A 22277-nucleotide genomic window follows, 5' to 3' on the forward strand; every position below is an offset into this window, starting at 1 on the left:
CTACAAAACCCAATATTTACCAGATTAGGACCGAAGAGGTTTGGTTTGTGCTGGAATTGGTCTGGGCATGACCACCCTGATTGACAACACTATATTATCAACATACACAGTTTGTATGTGGGGAGACAGGTAGCAGGTATCTAGAAATTCATGGCGCATTGCAGAACATGGTGTAACCCCAAGAACAGATCATCGAGTGCTATGAAAAGGGAAAGGTAGCACTATAGAAGTCAATAATAAATCAGAGAGAATGGATAATACCAGAATCTGGCATGTACTTTCCCTCCAGAACCTGAGAGGACCGAACTAAGGTCATGCCCTAGCCTCAGTGGCAGGGATCACGGCAGGACACATAGGCCAAGTCAGGCCAGGATCCAGAGTGGCCTTTTTTTCCCCAAGTTTACAAACTCTGCACGTCCGTCCCCAGCTTACATGCGCCGGGGACGCTGCTGGGGGATTCGGTTCACTGAGTCATTTCAGAAACCGCAGCGCTCTCCACAACAGAATGCCATTAACCCCCTCTTCACCACAGAAGCTGGGAATCGGTTCCAACAACTGCAGCTTGGCCCCTCCAGGCACTCAACGGGTTTGGCTTAACGGCAATACGAAATAGCAGGGATCAGATGTACTTAGAGTGTTTAATGCAAGACAGACATGCCCTGGCATTGAGGGCTCTGGGCCGTGCCCTTCCCAAAATTTAAACACCCCAGAAAGAGCAGCTGGGTCCAAAATCTCCTCATTACTCCAGTGGAAAACAGAACAGGAGGGTGTAGTGAGGGAAGAAGCACAAAGAACATTGTTAATGAGTTTAAGAATTTCCAATGTAGCCAGCTGGGAAGTGGAGACACGGCAAATTGCAGATTGTCATGAACAGAGTTCATAAAGCCCTGAGGCTACAATTTCAAATCATTGTTATTTTTATTTTTTTCCTTTCCAAACATACTAAAACACAACCGTGCACACATTAACATTCCAGAACCACAAGTTTAATGCTGCAGGCCTCTGAATGTGACAGCACAGAAATAATGCAGTGAACAAAGGACTGGTCTGTATAACATTATCTCTACAAGATGGCAGCTACCTGTCCCAAGTCTGAGCGCCAAACACGGCAGCTAATAACAGACTTGGTGAAACTCAATACGGCCAGTCCGCTATTGTCATGTATAATCGCATCTGATGGATAGATCAAAGCATTGAATTCAAAAGCTCCTAGACAGTGCCTGGGAAACCTCCAGTTCTGATGGGTGACAGAACGCGGGGGGGCAGGGAAAGCCTCCGCGTGTGAAGAGGTGGCCGGGGGAGATTAGCAAGAAAGTTTGTGAGAAACGCACAAATCCTCAAAGGAATTTCACAAACCGTCGCCCTTTCAATCAAGTAACCGATAGAATGGAATGGAACACAATGGAAACTGGCCCTGTGTTCTTGATGGTGGAGGGTGATAAATTGTACTTTAATCCAAAGTAATTTAATCACATTTCCATAGACCAGAAACATTACAATTCTGAACCATGGCCGTTAATTCTCTTTAAATGTAAGCAGAGTTTACAAACATGGGGGTGGTGGATTTGTCGCCCTCTTACCTGCTGAACAAGAGTGCCTCCAGCAGTGCCCAATCCTGACGATGCAGATTCTTGTCCATTTTGGCACCAATTTATTCAACAAAACTTGTTTATTATGGTCATCTAATTTATCTGACATTTGCACACTGTTTCATTGGATCTGAGGTTGTCAACACCTATCTGGAGATGCAAGACTTTGCTTTGGGAATAATGTGCCTTGTGGCAGATCAGGCCAGTCAGGTTCTAGCATGCTCATGGACAGCAGAGCGCCATGGAGATAAAGAGGCAGGCAGATATCTCACAGAGAACGGGCAGTTCCCCGATTTTCCTCCCAAAACCTGATGCAGTTGTCAGTGTGACCAGTCTATTGACAAACTCTACACCAGGAGTTTCATGGAACCCCAGGGTTCCTCCAGAGGTTGCTAGGGGTTCCTCAAGCAAGGAGCAATTCCTGCCTCTCAGATAAATTCCTACTGACACCACTGATCTTCAGCCATCTGCAAGATGGCTAAATTCCTCCCAATAACCACAAGTGTACGGAGCATTCTTCCCACTGACCATCACACTAATGTATCATGAGTTACAGATAGAGTAATTATATCAGGGGTTCACTGAGACCAGAAATTTGAGAAAGGCTGCTCTATGCTATCAGAAGAGACTGTGTGTAGCCAAATAGGCCTAGATTATATAAATAGGGTACTGTAGGCAAACACTGAGAAATTCTATGAAGGTGAACTGAAAAAAAAAGCCATGAAAAACATGCTGTAACCCAGAGATAGATCATCAAGTGCTATGAAGGGGAAAGGAAGATTAAAATTGTCTCGTTGAATGCTCGTAACGTCGCAGGGAACGGAGATCGGTGGCGCGCGGGCACTGTGTGAATGGAATGGAGGACGCCGCACGGTCACACAGCGGGGATGCATCGCTGGATCCAGGGACAAGGTAAGTACAGTAACCTTGCCTGGAAAAGGTAAGCCAGCGCGCGCTGCAGGCTCTGCACATCTACCCCGAGCGTGACTCGGGGTTACCGATTTTTGCATTGAAAAACAACCCGAGTCACGCTCGGGAATACCGCTAAGGGGGTTAAGGAATAGCAGTTGGCGGGCAACAAAAACACGCCTCCACTGCGCATTTGTGCCGCCCTCCAACCACAAGGCTAAACGAGGCATAATTCTTCTCCACTAAAACCTAAACTAGGTTAAAAAAACACATGATTTAAAAAAAGGAGAAGTATAGGGTTATGACAAAAAAAAGCATACACAAACACAGGTATCCATACTCGCCTGTATGCTGCAGCATAGGTGTCAGCAGCGACTCCAAATGAGAATTGAGTGATCACATTACTCTCGCTCTCAGTTGGCTCGGGGTAGACAACAGGCTGTCAGGCCCCAGGGCCAAGGATGGTACAAGAGCAGCTGCCGATCAGGCTACCAGGTGAATCCCATCAATATTGTCAGGATCCTTCCCTTGCCTGGAGCGGCTCTGCCTCATTAGCAGATAGTGGGAAATAGCCCACTATAAACAGACGCTGTATAACAGGAAAACAAAAATTAGTGTACTCCTGTGACCCACAAGAGATGTATGACCAAAAAAAAAAAAAAAAACACCTCTGGCCAAACTTGTGCAGGACACACCCATAATCTCATGTGCATCCATTCCAGCGGTCATGCTGGCAGACCTCTGAGGATATGAAAACACAGACCCTAAAATGGCCCATTTTCAAACTGTTTGCAGGAATTTTCCTTTGTATAGATTTTATACAGAAACCCTGAAGTGAAGGTAGAGCCAGAACTTTGTTCCAATAAATCTGAATATTCATGTATTACAAGTATCGTCTAAACACTGTACAAAATTTGGCTCGGTGAGGGATAGCTCACTGTTTGCAATCTGTAGCTCAGAAGAGAACAATCTGTGTATAAACATGTAAAGGGGTTAAAGAACAATACATTACTGACTGGCGTATAAACAGCCTTCCCCTCTCCGGCCAGGATTTTTTTATTTTTTTTTATAGGAAGCAAAGCTGGTTTTAATAAATAATGAGGCAAAAGGACAAAAAATCAATTACCAGGGCATAAAAGTTCTCTAGGAGGGATTGAAGTGAAGCTGCCTCAGCTAAAGAAAAGATAAGATACCTGATAATGTCATATATATCAGCCCAAAACTGCCATGAGCCTGGAAAAATTATGGGGGGGGGGGGTCAGGATGAACAGACCTTATGTACTGAGTCATGTAATGTAGCGGGATCTACATCGCATCCAAACATCTGCCCTCATCTGGTAGAAGCATGAGAGCGTGACATGGCGGTGAGGAATTACCAGTAATGGTTGCTTGTACTGATCATCAGATAATCCCTATAACCTGGCCAGGGGTCACCTAAGCTGAACATAAAGTGCCTCTAATGCAAAAGAGAACGTACAGAGTACATTACGTACAATGTCTTCTTGGCTCTCCACCATGTCGCACTGTACACTTAACATGCGTGTTTAGGAATCACAATGAGCAGATGTTGTTCTGGCTCTACGCCTTTTATATTAATGGTTTCATTTTATCTCAACCTGGCAAAGCTCCTGCTCACAGCCGCGGATGGCTCTTAACCAGGGAGTCTGTTGAGGAAATATGAAATAGATTCTACTCCTTATACAAACAGTCAATGGGAACATTATAAATGACACAAAACTGGCATCTGTTCCAAACCATGTCCCCATCAACTGCCCTGTAATGTCTCTAATGAATGAAGGCCATATTGAGCGAAAGGAACAAGCCAACGTTTCGAGATCGAGAGAGAAGCAGCGATGGGGAAAGGGGGGCCATCCTCAAGGCATTTGCTCCCACTCTGACATAAGATGAGGTGCTGCGGCTACGCACTGACCAGGCAAGATGAAGCCAGTGGCTTTTTCCGATGGTTAACACCATTGTCAGCGCCGACATCAACTCACAGCCAGTCATTGAGAGTTTGAGCACCCCACTGGGCTCCAGTGCACAACACCGCTGAGGCTTCTAGCAGAGCCGTGGGGAACGGATGACCCCATTACAATCTATGTACACAATGATAAGTTCACACAGGGAGGGGGAAAAAATAAAAATAAACCTCTACCTTTAAAGAGGCTCTACAACTCATCTGTGGAGGATCTGCTATAGGGGAGATCATGCTGTGAAGTCCATCCTGATCATACTGAAACCGTGAAAATGACGGCTATTACAGCACCGGACACACAGCATACACAAACTTATCTGATGACAGCGTGTAAAAAAAGCAATGGCTTGCATTACTCTGCCGACACTAAAACAGCAGGTGACTGCTGATAGCAAGGTGAACAATCTGAGCATAGCAAGCAATAACTGTACACTGAAGGGGACACAAAGAACCGGGCCCAGCTGTGTTATGGTCCTTATTGGCAGAAACTTTCTACTGGAGGATACGCAATGGGGTTAATTTGCTAAAGGCAAATGGGCTGTTCACTATGTAAGGGAATTTCCACTGAATGATATCAGCATTTTCTTGCATCAGTCAATCAAATATATACCCCCCCCCCCCCTTAATGATTATGGGCCATATTCTCAGAAGAGTTACGACGGAGTATTATCTATGCGAGTGATTCTTAGAATCATTTTCGCATAGATACGCTGTAGATCCGACAGGTGTAAGTCACTTACACTGTCGGATCTTAAATGTAATCCGCCGCCGGCCGCTAGGTGGCGTTTACGTTCAGGTCTCATTTGTTTATGCAAATGAGCCTGATACGCCGATTCCCGAACGAAATCGCGTCACGTAACCGTCGCTTACGTCGTTTGCGTAAGCGTAAGGTTACCCCTGCTATATGAGGGGGAACCTTACGCCAGTCCGACGTATGCCATGTTAAGTATGGCGTCGGGTCCGCGTCGTCTTTTCCCGTCGGGTACGTCGTTTTCGTTAGTTGTTCTTGAATACGACTTTACGTCAATGACGCACACGTCGGCGTCATTGACGTTTTCCGCCGAGAACTGGAGCATGCGCACTGGGCTATTTTTAGCCCGGCGCATGCGCAGTTCGATCGGCACGGGGGCGCGCTTAATTTAAATATAAGCTGCCCCCTTTGAATTACGCGGGGATACGCCAGGCCTTTTACACTACGCCGCCGCAAACTACGGAGCAAGTGCTTGAGGAATATGGCACTTGCTCCAGTAAGTTGCGGCGGCGTAGTGTAAATGGCTTACGCTACGGCCGCGGGAAAACTACGAGAATCTGGCCCTATGTATTCTTTGCAAATTTTAACCACATTCACTAAGCAAAAGGGAAACGGCCCGTTTGCCTTTAGTAAATCAACTCAATGACTTGGTTTCCAATTGGCTAATTAAAGCTAGTGCACGTTACTGTTCTATGCACGTAAAAAGATACTCTAAAGCCTCATACACACAATCCGATTTTTGGCCAACCGAGCGTCAGACTTTTGTCAAAAGGGTGTGTGCCTGGATTTTGTCTTGCATACCAACGACTAACAATTGTCGGCCAACAAACACGAATGTAGTGACGTACTACATGGAATTTCAGCTCTTGAGCGCCACCCTTTGGTGATTAATGGGCCATGATTTTGGTATTCCATCTACTGGTTTGAGACGGGGTTAGACGTCAGACTCAGCCCATCCACATCCCAACTACCACAGGGTTAATCCAAACGCTTTCTGGGGTCTTCTTTTAATTAAGAGACCGCCGGATTTCCGGTAAGCAGACACACTACTCTTATGGTGGAGGATCTCTTTCGTTTGGATTGTCACTATTGATTATGATCGACACCTGTGGACTGTTTCTATTATATTTTTTTCTTTCACTGCACTGGTGAACAGGATCTACGACGTTTTTTTCATAGACTACGTTTATTTCCATATTTTTTCTATCTTTATGTTTTGTAACATTCATGGACTATTATTTGTGTCATGATCCTCGGGATTGATTTCATTTTTCTTGTTTTTCTTTTCTATGCCACCCTTTGGGCACCTTCTGCTAATGTCGGGTTTGGCGAGTATTTATTCCGAGCATGCGTGTTTGTACTTTGGACTTGTGTGATGGACTTTTGTACAGACTATACGAAAATCTGCCAACAGACCCTTGTCCGCCAAAAATTTACTAGCCTGCCATCCAACATTTGTTGGCTGAAAGTTGAACAATTGTCTGAAGGAGCGTACCAACGGTCGGATTTTAGGCCAAAGGCCGGCTTTAGACAATCCCCTGCCAACAATCAGATCGTGTGTACGAGGCTTAAGGCTGGCCATACATTATACAATTTTCTTGTACAACTTTATTTTAGATTTATCATATAGTATAAGGTCAAACCTAAACACTTTAAATTTGTATCCAATCAGGCAGGCCCTTGCACTGCAAAGCTGAAGGTAAATCTAAAGACAATGGAAGACAATTGTATAATGTATAGCCAGCCAGTGTCCTGACTTTTAAAAATTAGGACACTTGCCTGTCCTGGAGTCCAGCGATGGTCGGCGCTGCAGCTGATGTGTCCATCAGTTGTCGGGCGCTGCCGCCATTGCAGGTAAGGGAACCAGGTATTGCATGTATCCGCTCCCCACCCCCCCCGAAAAGGTGCCACTGGAGGGGGGGGTCAAATGAGCAGAAGTTCCACTTTTGAGTTGTTTCTTTAAGCATCCACAAGCTCCCCAGGACACTGGTGTTAAAAGGTAACAGCAGCAGGTCCCCTTTAAATGAATGGCATAATTTCACCCATTCAAGTAACAGCATTAGAAGAACAGACTTTTTTTGGTTCCAGATCGGAAGTGATGTAATTTGGCTAAATCCTACACATTACGCCACTAACCCACGTGGCTTCCTCAGGGTATCTACCTGTTGAATGGATGGAATGATGCCATTCATTTAAAGGGGAACTGCTGCTGTTATTCAAGAACCGTTTACACCAGTGTCCTAGGAGGTTATGGATGGATGGATGTACCAACAGATCAGTGCTTTGTGACCTGTATAGGTCCAGGATTCAGGTGAGCGGGCTTTCCCTATGGTGGAAAAGAAATTCTGATCTTCATGTGGATTATTGAATGTTTAATCAAAGCGGACTATTTTTTAATCAAATATATCAGAGAATATACTATTGGGACATTTTTGGTTGATACTGGTTAATAATTTGGTTTGATTCACATTGGATGATACAAACTATTGATCTAATAAGAAGTCGTTTAGTATTAATGAATCTTTTCCTATGTGTCTGGGAGGTTGATAAAGTCATATTATTGAATAGGGCAACACAATCTATTTGTTATACTCTTAAGTCTCGTACACACGGGCAAGAATCTCGTCAGGAAAAAACTTTGTTTTTCCTGACGAGATTCTTGGCAAGAATCCCTTGCCGCCCAAGTGTACACACACTCCTTTCAAAAGAACCACGGTTCTTTTGAAACGCAAGAACGCAGTGACATCATCGCGTACGACGAGCATGCGCTCGTCACATTCGATGCCGCCGCCATCTTGCTTCACCCTACCTATGCCGTGGAAGCTACCGCGCATGCGTCAAAGTAATTTTGAGCATGTGCGGGTTTCCACGGCGACAGGCAAGTATACCGACGCTCGGATTTCTCTTTTGGGAAACGGGCCGACAAGAATCTCGATGAGAAAATAGAGAGAAGTATCTCGATGAGAAAATAGAGAGCAGGATCTCTATTTTTCTCGTTGAGATTCTTGGCAGATTTCCAGATGAGAAACCTGAATGCCTCGTACACACGCTCGGTTTACTCGGCAAGAAAGCTCTGCCAGCAGTCTTCTTCTTGGTTCTTGCCGAGAATACTGAGCATGTGTACAAGGCTTAAAAGCTGGCCATTTGATGGAGTGAAATGTGTCTGGTTCAGCAGTTACTGGGTGAATTTTGATCCCTGTGTGGCCATCCCCATTCCACAGAAGTTGACAGTTACATCAACTTCTGTTGAACGCACAAGCTGGAAAATTTTGGCCAAGAGTCCTGCAGTCTGATAATCTAAATACAAAATGTCCTAGTGGGGGGTGAAGACAGGGGTATGTCTCCATCCACCTCTCTTGTATGAATAGAGTGATCTGTTAATTTGATTTAGGCTGGCTAAATAAAAATAAAATAAAAAAGAAGAGCAAGGAAAAAAACATGGCCATGTATGGCCAATTTAATGTTACAAATGTATCCCTGAAACATTCATATTTTATGACTGTCATTTAATCAGGCCATTAAAAAATAAAAAAACAGCCATTCTTGCCTATAGTCCACACACAGACCAATTGTTCGACAGTAGTGATATCAGATAATGAGAACAGGAAGTGCAGATTATTCTTATGATTTCAACACACACGCTAAATGGGTTAGGCCAGTGTATGAAGAGTATAGACTGCAAAATCGTTTAGTATCCATCTGTTGCACATACTAATCGTTCCGGCAGTGAAGGGGTTAACCTAAGAATTGCACCCCAGCTGAGCCTTTTTCCGTTCGTTCATTAGGCCGGTTATCTTTTTATGTTTTCTTTATTTGGCTAATACGCATTTTCATTACTTGGACTCCCCGGGGTAGAAACTAAATTGAGTGTTATGAGGCCGCATTTGCTGCATCGGCGGGATAATGCTTTATAATTAAAGGATCTGACAGGTTTTACAGCTAATGCAGATAGCTGAGATCGCTGACAGGAACCGAGGACAGGAAGACAGACATAAATAATTGAAGTAACATGGGGACAGTCCTGTATAGAATTTTACAGGTGCCCATACATTATCTGCCCCTCGCCATCACTGCTCACATTGGGGGGGGGGGGGGGGGCAGAATCCTGGCATTAAACAGAGCAGAAGTGGACAAAATACAAAGCAAAGATCTGCCTGCCGCTTTTCTTTCATCTTCTTTAAGTAAGAGAAGAGGAAAAGATTGTAGAGTGCAAACACTACACAGGCCAAAGGGCAGGAACCTCCCACACTTCACTACTCACAGCACATATTGCCGCCCACAGCCGATGTGCAAACCTCTATAAAACAATCGTTTCATTTATGGACAACTTCTTTCCTCGGCAGATGGTCAGGGTCTAACTTCCAGAATTACTGCCAATGGGGTTTGTAATCTAGAATAAGTAACTTATTTGAAAATAAAGGACATCTGAGGACTTCTAATAATTAAAAATTCAGTAGCATGAAATCTCCAATTAAAAAAAAAACTTTTAAACTGAACTTATCTCTGAAGAGCTGTAACATTTGGGCCTGTTTAACACAGGCTTCAGCTTGTATAGGAGCAGTGTGAACAGCAAGCTTTGACAAAACATTTGCAGAGCTTTCGCCAAGCTTTGTTGAAGCTTTTAAAAAGTACCATTCAACTCCAGTTTGTTTATGCTGAACACAGATTTCAATGGGAATGGCGATTGCCACTTTAAGCAAGCTGCTAGCAGGCTTTAGAAATTTGTTAAAAGCCTGCTAGCAGCTTGTTTAAAGTGGCAATCAGCACTCCCATTAGGATCTGGGTTTAACATTTACAAACTGGAGTTGAATGGCACTTTAAAAGCTTCAAAGCTTACTGAAAGCTCTGCAAATGCTTTGTCAAAGCTTGCAGTTTGCTCTGCTCCTATGCAAGCTGAAGCTTGTGTGAAACAGGCTTTACGATACCTATTTTCTGAAAAAAAATCTCATCAACTTCAAGTTATTAAAAAGTAAAGTAAAATGTTTTTTTTTTTTTTTTTTTAACAAACATGTTATACTTGCCTTCTCTGTGCAAGGGTTTTAAACAGAGTGACCCCAATTCTCCTCTTCTGAGGTGTCTCCCAGAGGCGCTCCTGGCTCCTCCCTGTATCAAATTCCCCACTTGTGACCCGCATTCCAAGGGGATACTCGTGCGGGCACACTCCCAAGTCCTGCTGCTGTGTCCATTGACACAGACAGCAGGACTCGGCCCCACCCCCGACTCCCGTGTCACTGGATGTGATTGACAGCAACAGGAGCCAATGGCGGCTTCTGCTGCTATTAATCTATCCACTGAGGACCCAAGACAGCTGCTGGGCTGGCTCTCGTCACTGGATAAATCGGGGTCAGGTAAGAAAAAGGGGGGCTGAAGCCTGTTTTTCACCTTAATGCATTAAGATGGATAAAACTTGAGGGTTTACAACCCCTTTAAAAAGGCACTGCTAGTCTCACCAGATTTGGTGATCTCACACTGTTCTTGCTGGAGAAGAAGCTGTACCCAAGGACCTGCAATACAAAATTCTCCCTGCTTCTGCTTTTTCTATTCAGTGTATAAAATCATTAAAGTGGTACTAAAAGGCAGAAGTTTTTTTTTTTTTTACCTAAATGCATAATGCAATTAGGAAAGAAAAAAAAAACTAGGTGCCGCTCGGATCGAGACCGCCAGGAAGCCGGCACTGCACACCGCCAATCATAGGCAGCATGTGTACGTGCAGCTGCTGGTCAGGAAATGCCTCACTGCCCATGATTGGCAGTGTGCCGTGACAGCTTCCTGGCGGGTTCGATCAAAACACGCCTGAGCCCATCACTACTCCAAAACCTTACGGAGCTTCCACCATGCTTTACTATTCCCAGCAGACAATCAAACCATAGTTTTCTTCAAGCCCTTCGGCCAACAAACTTCCTTGTTTTTCTGCACCCCGAGCAGAGCCTTGTGATATTTTCTTACAAAGCGTTGAAACCAGGCTGGTGCTACACAAATATGGGAAATATTGTATAGAGCCATGGGCTTCAGGCTATCATGCCCAGCCCAGACGCCAGGAGGTGCTAAAAAGGCAAGAAGGCCACACACACATGAAGAGATCAGGCATCAATATAGGGGGAAAAAAGTCCATAGCTGCTAAATATAGCCCTAGGAAGGGGAAACAGAACTTCGATATGTATCCGCACACTAATTATTGAATTGCAGTGCTAGTTGCATGACAAGTTATAATCCACTGGAGTCTGAATGTTTATAAACAGCAAAAATGTACGGAATCATAAAAACCAAATTGGTCACAATAGGCAAGGAGACTACAACTGGCTTCCATATAAAAAAGACACCATATTGTGTCAAATAAATGGATGCACTAAAGCAAACTTTATATTTGCTTACAAAACTTTGAAACTATGCTGGTGCTACACAAATATGGGAAATATTGTATAGAGCCATGGGCTTTAGGGTATCATCCCCAGCCCAAGTGGTAGGAGGTGCTAAAAAAGACAAGAATAACTACCCAAGTGGCCCGTTCCGGCTTTCGTGTATACAGGGTCAGAGTGTGCGTAGTTCAGGGACAGCTAGTTACAGAATGGCAATTTCAAACAGGCTGGATTTTCAATTCTGGCAATATTAATAAAGTTTTTAAATACATACCCATTACCAAGTACATTACCAAATCTGGAATTTAGGCATATACATGGTTTCCTTTAAAACAAATTTGAAATTTAAAAAAAAAAAAAAAAAAAAAATTGTCAAAATTAGGATATTTATCCCTAGACAATCTAATCTGTTTCCAATTATAACTGTAAAATCTTTGTGCTGAACATTGCCATAAATGTAAAATAAAAGTGCTTATACTATAAATAAAATCAAAATCTGGAAAGGTTACAAAAAGGTAAAAAAAATAAACATTACAATTTTTATTTTGTCCACTTTGCAATGTCTAGAAGCTGTGGTGTTGCAGCTCGAACACACGTGTTTGTTAGATCATGTTGCAAAAAACTGCTGATCAGGAAAATATCATTGGTTTAATAGAGAAAACAGGTCACTATCTTCCACAGACACAGCAAGCGATGAGGTGTATACACCATACACTCAGTGTAGAGGTTACAACTGGACTGACAGTGAGGGTGGCGGAGCTCAGGAGTGCCTTGCTGCACATTGATGTATTCTCCAGAAAGACATTCAAGAGGTGCCGGGGCTTCTCAATGCATTGGTTTAAATAAAAATAAAAAAATTAAAAGAATTTCAATAAACTCACTGGCTCTGGTAAGGCAGCTCACATAAAGCAAGGCTCTCTTTGGTGGGTACAAGAAACCATTTTAAAGCATAGAAATACAGGAAGGAGCGCCAAACCGAAATGATGAAAGAGTCCAAGTTTCTTTAATTTTTTTGTAATATGATCACGACGCGAGAATGAAATAAGTGATCAAATGGATTTGCACATCTGTATTAAATTTAATTTGTTCTCATTGTACCGATATTACTAGCGATTTCTGCCGGGAATACTGGTAAATCAATATTCCATGATAGCAGCATAGCAGATTTAATACAGATCTGTTTTTCAGCCGTTTTCCTCGAGTCCCTTTGTTCTTTTCGTTCTTAAAGCAGACCTTCACTTTGAGTCTGCCACCATGGCTCCGTCCCCCATGCCACAATCTGAAAAGCACCTCTTTTTACCCCCCCCCATTCAACTTTTATCTAGTCCTTCAAACCCCCTTCCCCCAGCTGCCATTCATGCCTAGATGTCTTTTCCAGGAGGCTGAGTAGGACAAACCGCTACTGCCGGTAGGGCTGGGGAAAAAAAATCGATTTGATTTTAAAATCGAGTTGGAAGGTCAAATCGATTCAAGTTTTTAAAAGTTTTTTTTTTCCCCAGGACCGGACCTGCTTCAGCCTAGTCCGTGACGCCTAAAAACTCCTGCCGCAGCTCCTCAGGACCGGCGCGGTGTCCATAAAAATAAATAAATAAAAATAAAAAAATAAAAGTTATTTGAAACGTAAATCTGAGTTTATCACAAAAAAAATAAAAAAGGCAGATTTTTTTTTTTTTATTAGGGGAAAAATAAATCGCCCAGCTCTAACTGCCGGTGGAGCTACCGTGTGTCATGGTGGTCCAGCTGCCCACCATGGACCCTGCCTAACTTCCTTCCAAACCCTTCCCCTCCCCCCCTTAACACCAACATGGCTATGCCAGGAGGCAGCAGGAGTAGGACAAACGGTGGATGCCAGTGGGTGGAGCTGCTATGTGTCACCGTGGTCCAGCGGCCTGAACCTGGAAGAGGCAGCTGGCTCACAATAACAAAGGTGGGCCAAGATGAGGGCATGGAATCTGGGCTGTTACACCCAAGTAACTCATATCAGCTAGGCAGAGATGTGAACTCGATGATAATGCAAAAAGACAGGTAAGAGGGAGTATAAAATAAAAAAGTAGAGTGCAGTGCCTCTTTAAGCCCCGATACGAGAGGCGATTTGGGGGGGTGTACTGGCACCCAAAACACATTGGCTGCTTTATGTGATCATATTATGAAAAATTAACAGCCAATTGGATGCTCATCATTTGGTTTGGCGCTCCTTTCTGAACATCAATGCTATGGATGTATTCTGACATGTTGGAAAGCAGGGAGCGGAATGTTTATTATCTATTCTTTGTGTGAAAACCGTGCTTTCAAACAGTGTGAGCAATCGATGTCTGTTGGCCAAATTATGAAAAAGACTATGGCATGTCCTGGCAGACTGGAGACCCAGCAAGTATGGTCAGATGTGTCTTATGGCCATACTACGTCCTTGTACATGAGGGTCAGCAATTGAAACAGCAGCAAGCTTTTACTGTTTTTTTTTCTTAACATTTTAGCAAACTTCTTTGCTGAAACCTTTCAGGGAAGTTATACATAGAAAATAATTTTAGTTTAGTCAATTCCAATAAAAAACAAAAAACAAACACCATAGCTCTGTATCCTGTGTTTATGCAAATGTACAATCACACAGGTGCACTGTTCAGTTAGGTTCACATTATGCATTTGTTGATGTATTTTTGCAACACGTTCCTGGTGCGTTTCGCATGCATGGCATTTATGCTTTTTTAAATGCATTTTGCACTTTTTGGCATAGGAGGAGGTGTTTCTTGAAGAAAAGAAAATGCAGCAAAATGTATGTGCATGAGTTTTTGATGCAATTCTATTGAAGCCTATGGAGCTGAAAACTCGCAATACTGCGTCCAAAAGACGCTGCAGGAAACTTGCAAAGATGCAGTGTTAATTCGGACATTAAATTTGGATCTCGTTTTAGTCATAGTGGTTTGACTGAAATGCCATTTTATTTTTAGTTGTTTTTATTCTTCTGAATTGTTTTAGTCATATTTTAGACAACTAAAATCGAATGGTTTTAAAATTGTAATGCATTATTTAACCCCTTCACGCTAAAACAAATCTTAATGCCCAAGCACAATTTTGTCAATTTAACATGTGTTAGTAAAACCGTACATATTACAACTCGCATCACACATCCAAGTGTATTATATGTGTTTTTCAGGACAAATTGGGCTTTCATTTGGTGGCAAATTATAATGGATAATCTCCTGCTTTTTCTTTTTTTTCATTATCAGAAGGAAAAAACGGGCCCAAAAAAAATATAAGAATAAATATAAAATAAATAATCTTGTTACTGCCATAACCTATCACTGAAGAACAATGCAAAATAAACTCTCCTGCTTCTGATGATCGCAGCGATATGTATGTGTATGTTAGTGGCTATAGTAAAGTCCAGAAATAATAGTGTGCATTCATTCTTTTGTCCCACATAAAACACACAGACACCGATACAAATAAAAAAAATGAGAGAAAGAGAAAGAGTGACTTCACAATGACTGGTCATTGTGGTAGCCAATCAGAGGCTACCACATTGATCAGATGACCCAGAATCGGGAGTTCTGGGTCCCAGTATTGGTGAGATCCCAGTCTCTGCGCTGGGACCACGATGTGTCCGCGCTCCCAGCACAAAAGGTATATACGCAAAAAGTGCAGTGGGGCCGCATATATGTGTTACGTCAAGGGGTTAAGCACTTCTCTAGAGTTTCCAAACTCATTATATACTCCTGGAATAAAAATCTAACCTGTAGGGAAGTGAGGGAGTGCACAGAGCAGAGAACTGGTCTGGGGAGCCTGTTCTATTACACAGAGCTAAGCACTGCTACCTTGCTGGGAGGGAAGACAAACACTCACGTCACATCCAGACACAAATTTGAGGGAGGAGTTCCTCTTCTGTGATTTTCAGGACATTGTTCCAGAACTTCCAGGCAGCCAGTCTGACAATACAGCTTGTCAGGGGGCTGGGGCTTTAACAGACAGGCGGAGCTCTGAGGAAAGCAGAAGTTCAGGTGGGTGAATGTCCCTCCCTCACATTTTTGTTCCATCTTCATTCATTGATGAAAATCGGAATGGATTTTCATCAATTGGACGCATATCAAATTTTATTTTCGTTTTTGTCACTGAAAACATGCAGCAGAGGAAAATGACATTTGACACATGCAGCGGAGGAAAATTACACATTTTCATCAATGAAATTAACACTGCTAGGTGTAAATAGGACCCAAAGGAACTATGGTTAAAAGAGGAACTGCAGTCTGCTTAAATAATTTGTAATAACAACATCTTTGCTATCCCTCCAACCACTTTGCATATTATTTTATATATACTGTGATTCTGTACTTGCCAAATATGCTGCAGAAATCTCCCTCCACTGAATCTGGCTGCATCCATTTTAACTGTGGGCAGCTGAAGCTGCTGCCTATTCATGTCCTGGATTTACAAAGACACACACAGGCACACCTGCAGCTCTTCCTGGCAAACTCACAAGAGTGAGAGAGCTGTGCATGTTGTCATAAGCCTAGGCATTTTACCAGACAAGAAACAGAAAGTGGGCTGTATAAGGTATTTACTATCCAAAGTTAAAACATCAAGCATTAAATAGATTGAGAGTTGAAGAAATGACTGAATGTCCGCTTTAAGGCTGGATTTACACTAGTGCGATGCGGGAACCCTGCGAATCCCCGCATCGCACCCAACTCGCACGGCAGTTCACACTGCCATATGTGAACTGCTGGGGAGTGTCAATACATTGTTAAAGCAGGGGTTCACCCAAAAATACATTTTTAACATTACATTCAGCCGTGTTGTCCTAATGACAATCGGCTGTTTTTTTTTGTTGTTTTTTTTCCTGTACATACCGTATTTCACCGCGGCTTCGGGTATGTCTTCTGCGGGACTGGGCGTTCCTATCTGATTGACAGGCTTCCGACCATCGCATACAGCGTGTCACGAGTTGCCGAAAGAAGCCGAACGTCGGTGCGGCTCTATATGGCGCCTGCGCACCGACGTTCGGCTTCTTTCAGCAACTCGTGACGCGTAGTATGCGACGGTCGGAAGCCTGTCAATTGGATAGAAACGCCCAGTCCCGCAGAAGACATACCCGGAAGTGGCGGTGAAAATACGGTATGTACGGGGAAAAAAAAATAAAAAACAGCCGATTGTCATTAGGACAACTCGGCTGAATGTAATGTTAACAATTTATTTTTTGGGTGAACCTCCACTTTAATGACACCCCCATTTCAGCTTGCATATTGCACTGCGAACTGTCAGTTCGGACATGAATCGGATCGCATAGGTGTGAACACCTATGCGATCCGATTTTGATGTGGACCAAAAAAGGGTCCTGTGCAAGTTTAGTCCGAATGCAATGCGATTCCGGCCATACTATCTGTATGGCTGAAATCGCATAGCACGGACATCGCATGTGCTTTGCACTGCAGTGCGGTGCGAATCAAATGCGATCTTGCACAACACACCAATGTGAACCGGTCCTAAATGGATTGTAGTGCATTTCTGGGGATCTGCAAACCCACTACAAAACTCATAGATGTGAACCTAGCCTTTAAACGCAGATAAAAAGATACGTAGAAGTCAGACTGTTTGAGATTAGTGCTATCCTCAATGGACAACTGCCACAGCACTGCGTCCTCCTAGCATGGAGCCAGTTATACAAATGTACCAATCCAGTAAATACTCTATTCAGCAACAAAAGACAGCAGGTACACAGACATTCTTGTCTTCTGTATTGGTTAGAGTTATATATGGCATTTGAATCGCAGTTTCTTGCAAGTGAAGGTGTTGTTGCACATTTTATTCCCAGAACACACAAATTCTTCAGTTTGCTCCGGGATACTATGCACTTTATAAAAGATCACAATCTCTTAAGGTAGCTTGTACATCGATCAAAGTAAGTGAGCTGCAAACCCGCAGGCAACTGCCATCCAAATCACTACAAACTGAAGGCAGTCTAGAATTAGGCACTGTGGACACAATCACAGGTATGAGAATCCATGCTAGCAACCGTTAAGCAGTCCACAGCTGCCAGCCGCTCATCTGTATACACTCACTTTATCTGCTCCCAAAAGGTAATGGTTACCCAGCAGTTACTGGGCAGTTTTCAAGAGCCAAGAACACAATTCATATCTATTTCTTTATTATTCCTCGATTCCTGAGCACTTCCTCAGCATTTAAAGATGATCTCTGTGTTTCATTTAACTTTAACCAAGGAGCCAAGCCCAACTCCTGAAAAAACACCCCCCCCCCCCCCCTCCACCAAATGATTTGGAACAGTGCACAAAGCACGGTCCATAAAGACATGAATGAGCGAGTTTGGGGTGAAGGAACTTGTCTGGCCTGCACAAAGTCCTGACCTCAACCCGATAGAACACCTTTGGGATCAATCAACCTCAGTGCCTGAGAAGGCCTGGCTCGTAGTCTCCACTCAAATTGATCCCAAAGGTGTTCTATCGAGTGGAGGTCAGGACTCTGTGCAGGCCAGACAAGTTCATTCACCCCAAACTCACTCATCCATGTCTTTATGGACCTTGCTTTGTGCACTGTTCCAAATCATTTGGCTGAGGGGGGATTGTGGTGTGGGGTTGTTTTTCAGGAGTTGGGCTTGGCTCCTTAGTTCGAGTGAAGGGAACTCTTAAGGCGTCAGCATACCGAGACATTTTGGACAATTTCATGCGCCCAAATTGTGGGAACAGTTTGGGGATGACCTCTTCCTGTTCCAACATGACTGCCCACCAGTGCACAAAGCAAGGTCCACACTAAATAGCACAGTGTGGTCAGTTCTCTAGATATGCACTCCTCCAATGATCAGAGTTGACCTGACACCCCCTCCCCTGCACAGCCATTTACTGGGAAGATCAGCGTGCTGCCATTTCTCTTCCCCCAGCTCCGGAGCAAGCAGAGAACACAGATAATGTTATCAATTATATAAAAAAAAGGGGGGGGGGGGTGCATTTTTATTTTATTTTTATCTATGCACAACTGTATTGCCTTTCATAATGAATGTTTTTTTTTTCACGGCGATTGCTTACAATGACTTTAAATGAAACATAGGATCATCTTAAAAGGCGGACACTCCCCTGTTGTCAGAATACACTGATCAGCAGCTGCAGCCGCTGTTCGACAAAGGTTTTCCCAACATTCCCATTCAACAGAAGTTGATTGTTAGATTGCAAATAGAGGATGCAATCTATCAGATTGAGAAAGGTGGGCATGCTCCAAAACAAATTACTGCCCACTGGATCAAAATTTTGGTCCGTGCTGAACCTTGCTAATGTAAACCCATCTATGGTCAGCATTAGGGTAACTCGCAACATGGTGCAAATGGGACCAACCCCAAATTTGTGTATTATTTTTTCTGTTTTCTGGCCTTAATATGCCAAGCATCAATAAATTATTACAATGCAATGCCCTGTAGAGGATTAGGCTTGAGTACTGGCCTGCCTTGGATGAGGTAGGGTTGAAGGCTAAGATTGAGGCCATACACAGAGCAAATTCATACCATGGGCGGCCATGTCAGCACCCTCCCACCAGACATTCTTTGACCCAAAAATCGAAGTAGCTAGGCATAAAATTGTTGGACAGTCTCTGAATCCAATTAGATGCAGTCACTGTTCAAGTGTTCTAACAGACATCAGAATACAAATCGCTGGAAGGAGTTTCATCCATCCACACCGTTTAGCATGGCTGGAGGAATCGATAGATTGCTCTCATTCAGCCCCATGTATGGCCAGCATTAGAGAGCAATAGGGGACTAGGGTTAGAGATTAAAAAAAGGAGTCAGGGGACCAGGTCTAAAAGTGCAATGTCCCAGACATATGTACGTGCATAGTGAACCTCAGAGGATGCAGCTCCTTTATTAGGAGGCATTGTGAGAATGTCAGGGACAGCCAAGATTTTAGTCGCAATGGACTTGAAAAGCTTGGACAATTAGTTAGGGGTTGTGTAACAAAGCCAACTATGGATCAGACTATACTGGGATAATTAGATAATAGAATTTTATTTGCCATGGCAGAAAAACCACGAGCACCCACCTTTCCTGTCACGGTGAGCTTCCTCCAGCTGCTGTTCCATTTTGGCAATTTGCTGACTAAGAAGTTCTTTCTCCGAGTCGTTCTTTAGCTTGAGGTCCTTCAGCTGCTCCTGACATTGCTGGTACTGAACCTTGCGAATCTTGCGTTCCTTCTCCTCTCGCTCTCTCACCTCCTCACACAGCCACTGCAGCTTGGTCTGATGGGAAACGTAGAACGAGTGATACACTTCTATTAACATGTGCAAGTTCTAATGATGATGATGATGATGATGATGATGTTAGCGGATGTTATTTTGGTTAGTTTTTGCCTTCCCTGGTTTATCCCTTCCCCCTTGTCAACATGTGAATGACATTTTTAGATTCAGTCCCATAATCATGATGTCTCTGTGATGCCCTATGTAACACAGACATATCAAGGCTGGTGGGAGGAGCCAACCGGTGCTGTACATTGTTTCACATCATCCTGCCTTGGTACTGCTTTTAAGAGTCCTCAGCTCTGATGCAAAAGGTGGGCGAAGGTTAAAAATGTACTAATACACTGTTAGTAACCTATGAGTTAAAGATCTGAATAGGGGGCAGCTGTGGGAGGAACAGGGATCAAGTAGGGTGGGCGTTGGTGCAGATTCCCAATAGATTGGTTACTCAGGACCTATGTGTAGAATGAGAAAAGAGACAGAGGGGGCACCCCATCTAGATGTAAACCGTTTAATGAAGAAATTAAATAGGATTGTATAAAATGCACTAGGGTTGCAACTAACGATTATTTTCATAATCGATTAATCGGATAATAGCCTTAAAAAAAAAAATGTAATTTTTACATTTTTTTTGGGCCAATTTGTTGGGAAGATTACAAAACATAAATTGCCGAAAAAACACATTACATGGTTTTCTGCAGCTTTGTCAAATGACAATTGAAAATGATTTAGGGTATACCCTCCCATATAAAATTAACATCAGATCCACCTTAATGCTGATCTCTGGTCTCGCACAATCTCCCTCTAGCTGATTGCTGACAAAAAAAAAAAAAAAACACAAAACCCAAAAGATGCTTTTTAACTCACAGCTACAGCAGTCGGAGTCCTCTCTCCTATTCTATTTACAAAAGACAAGGTCCTTTTTTTATTATGTCCACATCATTCCTGTGTAATGTGGACACTTCCTGTTCGCTGTCAAGCAGTGGGGTGCCTTTAAGATCCAAGAAGACGAGTCTGTCAGGGATGGGCTAGCATCAGCATATCTGTATTGCTGGGTTAGCTTTCCCTCGCACACAGAAACTGTGCCGGTGAGGGATCTAGATAGCAGATTACCCCGGGTGGAAGAAAAAAATCGCTTGATTCCCCAAACAGAGTCAGTGTTAATGGGGGAAATACCTCTTGCTGTGCTATTGTATTCTGTCAGCAGGGGGCGCAGGGAGCATCCCTGACTGGCAGAATACAATGGATACTGCTAGCGGCTATAGTCGCTGACAGTAACCGTATGTACAAAAATCCAACATGCTGGTTCTACCCAAGTTGAATGATCGATCGACTTGAGTACAATCATCCCGCCCATACATGGACCGAAATTCGGCCTGTTCCTGCTGTCCAGGCCAAATTTTAATCCTTAAGCTTAAGGCTTTCTGCTCTCATTGCAGACTCACTCGCTTTGCTTTATTTCTCCACAATTATAAGTGATTTAGCAATCTGGCAGCAACAGCCAGACTCCGTCATTATAGCTGCAACAGGTAATAAGTGCCAGGAACATAAATTTAACTGCCTGAGCCCCGGTGGGCAGATAAATCAACCTGTCAGGCTCCATCCTATTGGCAGATAGAAATTCTAGGAACAACTGAGCTTTCAATACAGAAAGTGCTCTTTGGGTTCAGCTCTGGCTTGCCTGGCTTCGTCTGTCTCCCAGTACCTGATATACAGTTATAGGCAGCACATTACTGGCTGCAGCACTTGCTCCTCTGTACACATCTGCCTGGATTTCCAATCAATTGTAAAAGAATAATGGAGATAAAATAGACTTTCACTGCCAGGGACAAGTGTGCTGCAATCCAGGAACCTGGAAGGTAGCGCTCTTCCACCACTACAGCCTGCAGGTGTCCTTGGATTCAACTCTGGGGAACCATGCACATCTGTACTCTTGGCCGCTTATGACTTGGGCTGTGCTAACTGGTCAGTAAAGGCTGCCAAGCTTAAAGTGGAACCCACAACAAATATAAAAAGTATTTATGAACTAATTTCAAAACCATGTGTATTCTTAAAGAGAAAATGGAATAGCTCTTCTTTTTAAAACAGAATGGAAGGGTTGGAACCTATTTCAGGTTTGTATTGCTTTCCGAGTCCCTGCCAAGGAAACATGATGTTTTAAAAGTGTCTGACAGGGGAGCGGTCTGTGTTGCCCACATTAACCAGATTTTTCATTAAAGTGGAAATTTAGTCAGAAAATTCAATTCTGCTGGATGCCTTTAGGCTGGCCCTCTTTTGCATGTATAGCTATGTAAAACATAAAAAATATACCTATACTGTTATATAGCCTATTCATAATCCAGTAATGCACTGTCTCACCCTGCTCTGCACATGCTCCGCTGCTTGTCCAATATGCCAAAAATCAGAGCCTCTAGGGGCCGATCTGCTGACAGCCTAAAAATTTCTTGCTGCTCAGGGGCTGTGGGCTTCAG

General features: G+C 43.4%; 1 protein-coding gene across 1 annotated transcript in view; it reads right to left on the reverse strand.

The window, feature by feature from the left end:
* Positions 1-22277, reverse strand: part of CEP128 (centrosomal protein 128) — a 256542-nt gene that overhangs the window by 113748 nt on the left and 120517 nt on the right. Inside the window, exon 21 of the mRNA XM_040333200.1 lies at positions 19614-19809. Coding sequence (XP_040189134.1) covers positions 19614-19809 — 196 coding nt within the window. The remainder of the gene's footprint in view (positions 1-19613; positions 19810-22277) is intronic.

This window comes from Rana temporaria, chromosome 13 (genome assembly GCF_905171775.1).
Source record: "Rana temporaria chromosome 13, aRanTem1.1, whole genome shotgun sequence".
Lineage (NCBI taxonomy): Eukaryota > Metazoa > Chordata > Amphibia > Anura > Ranidae > Rana > Rana temporaria.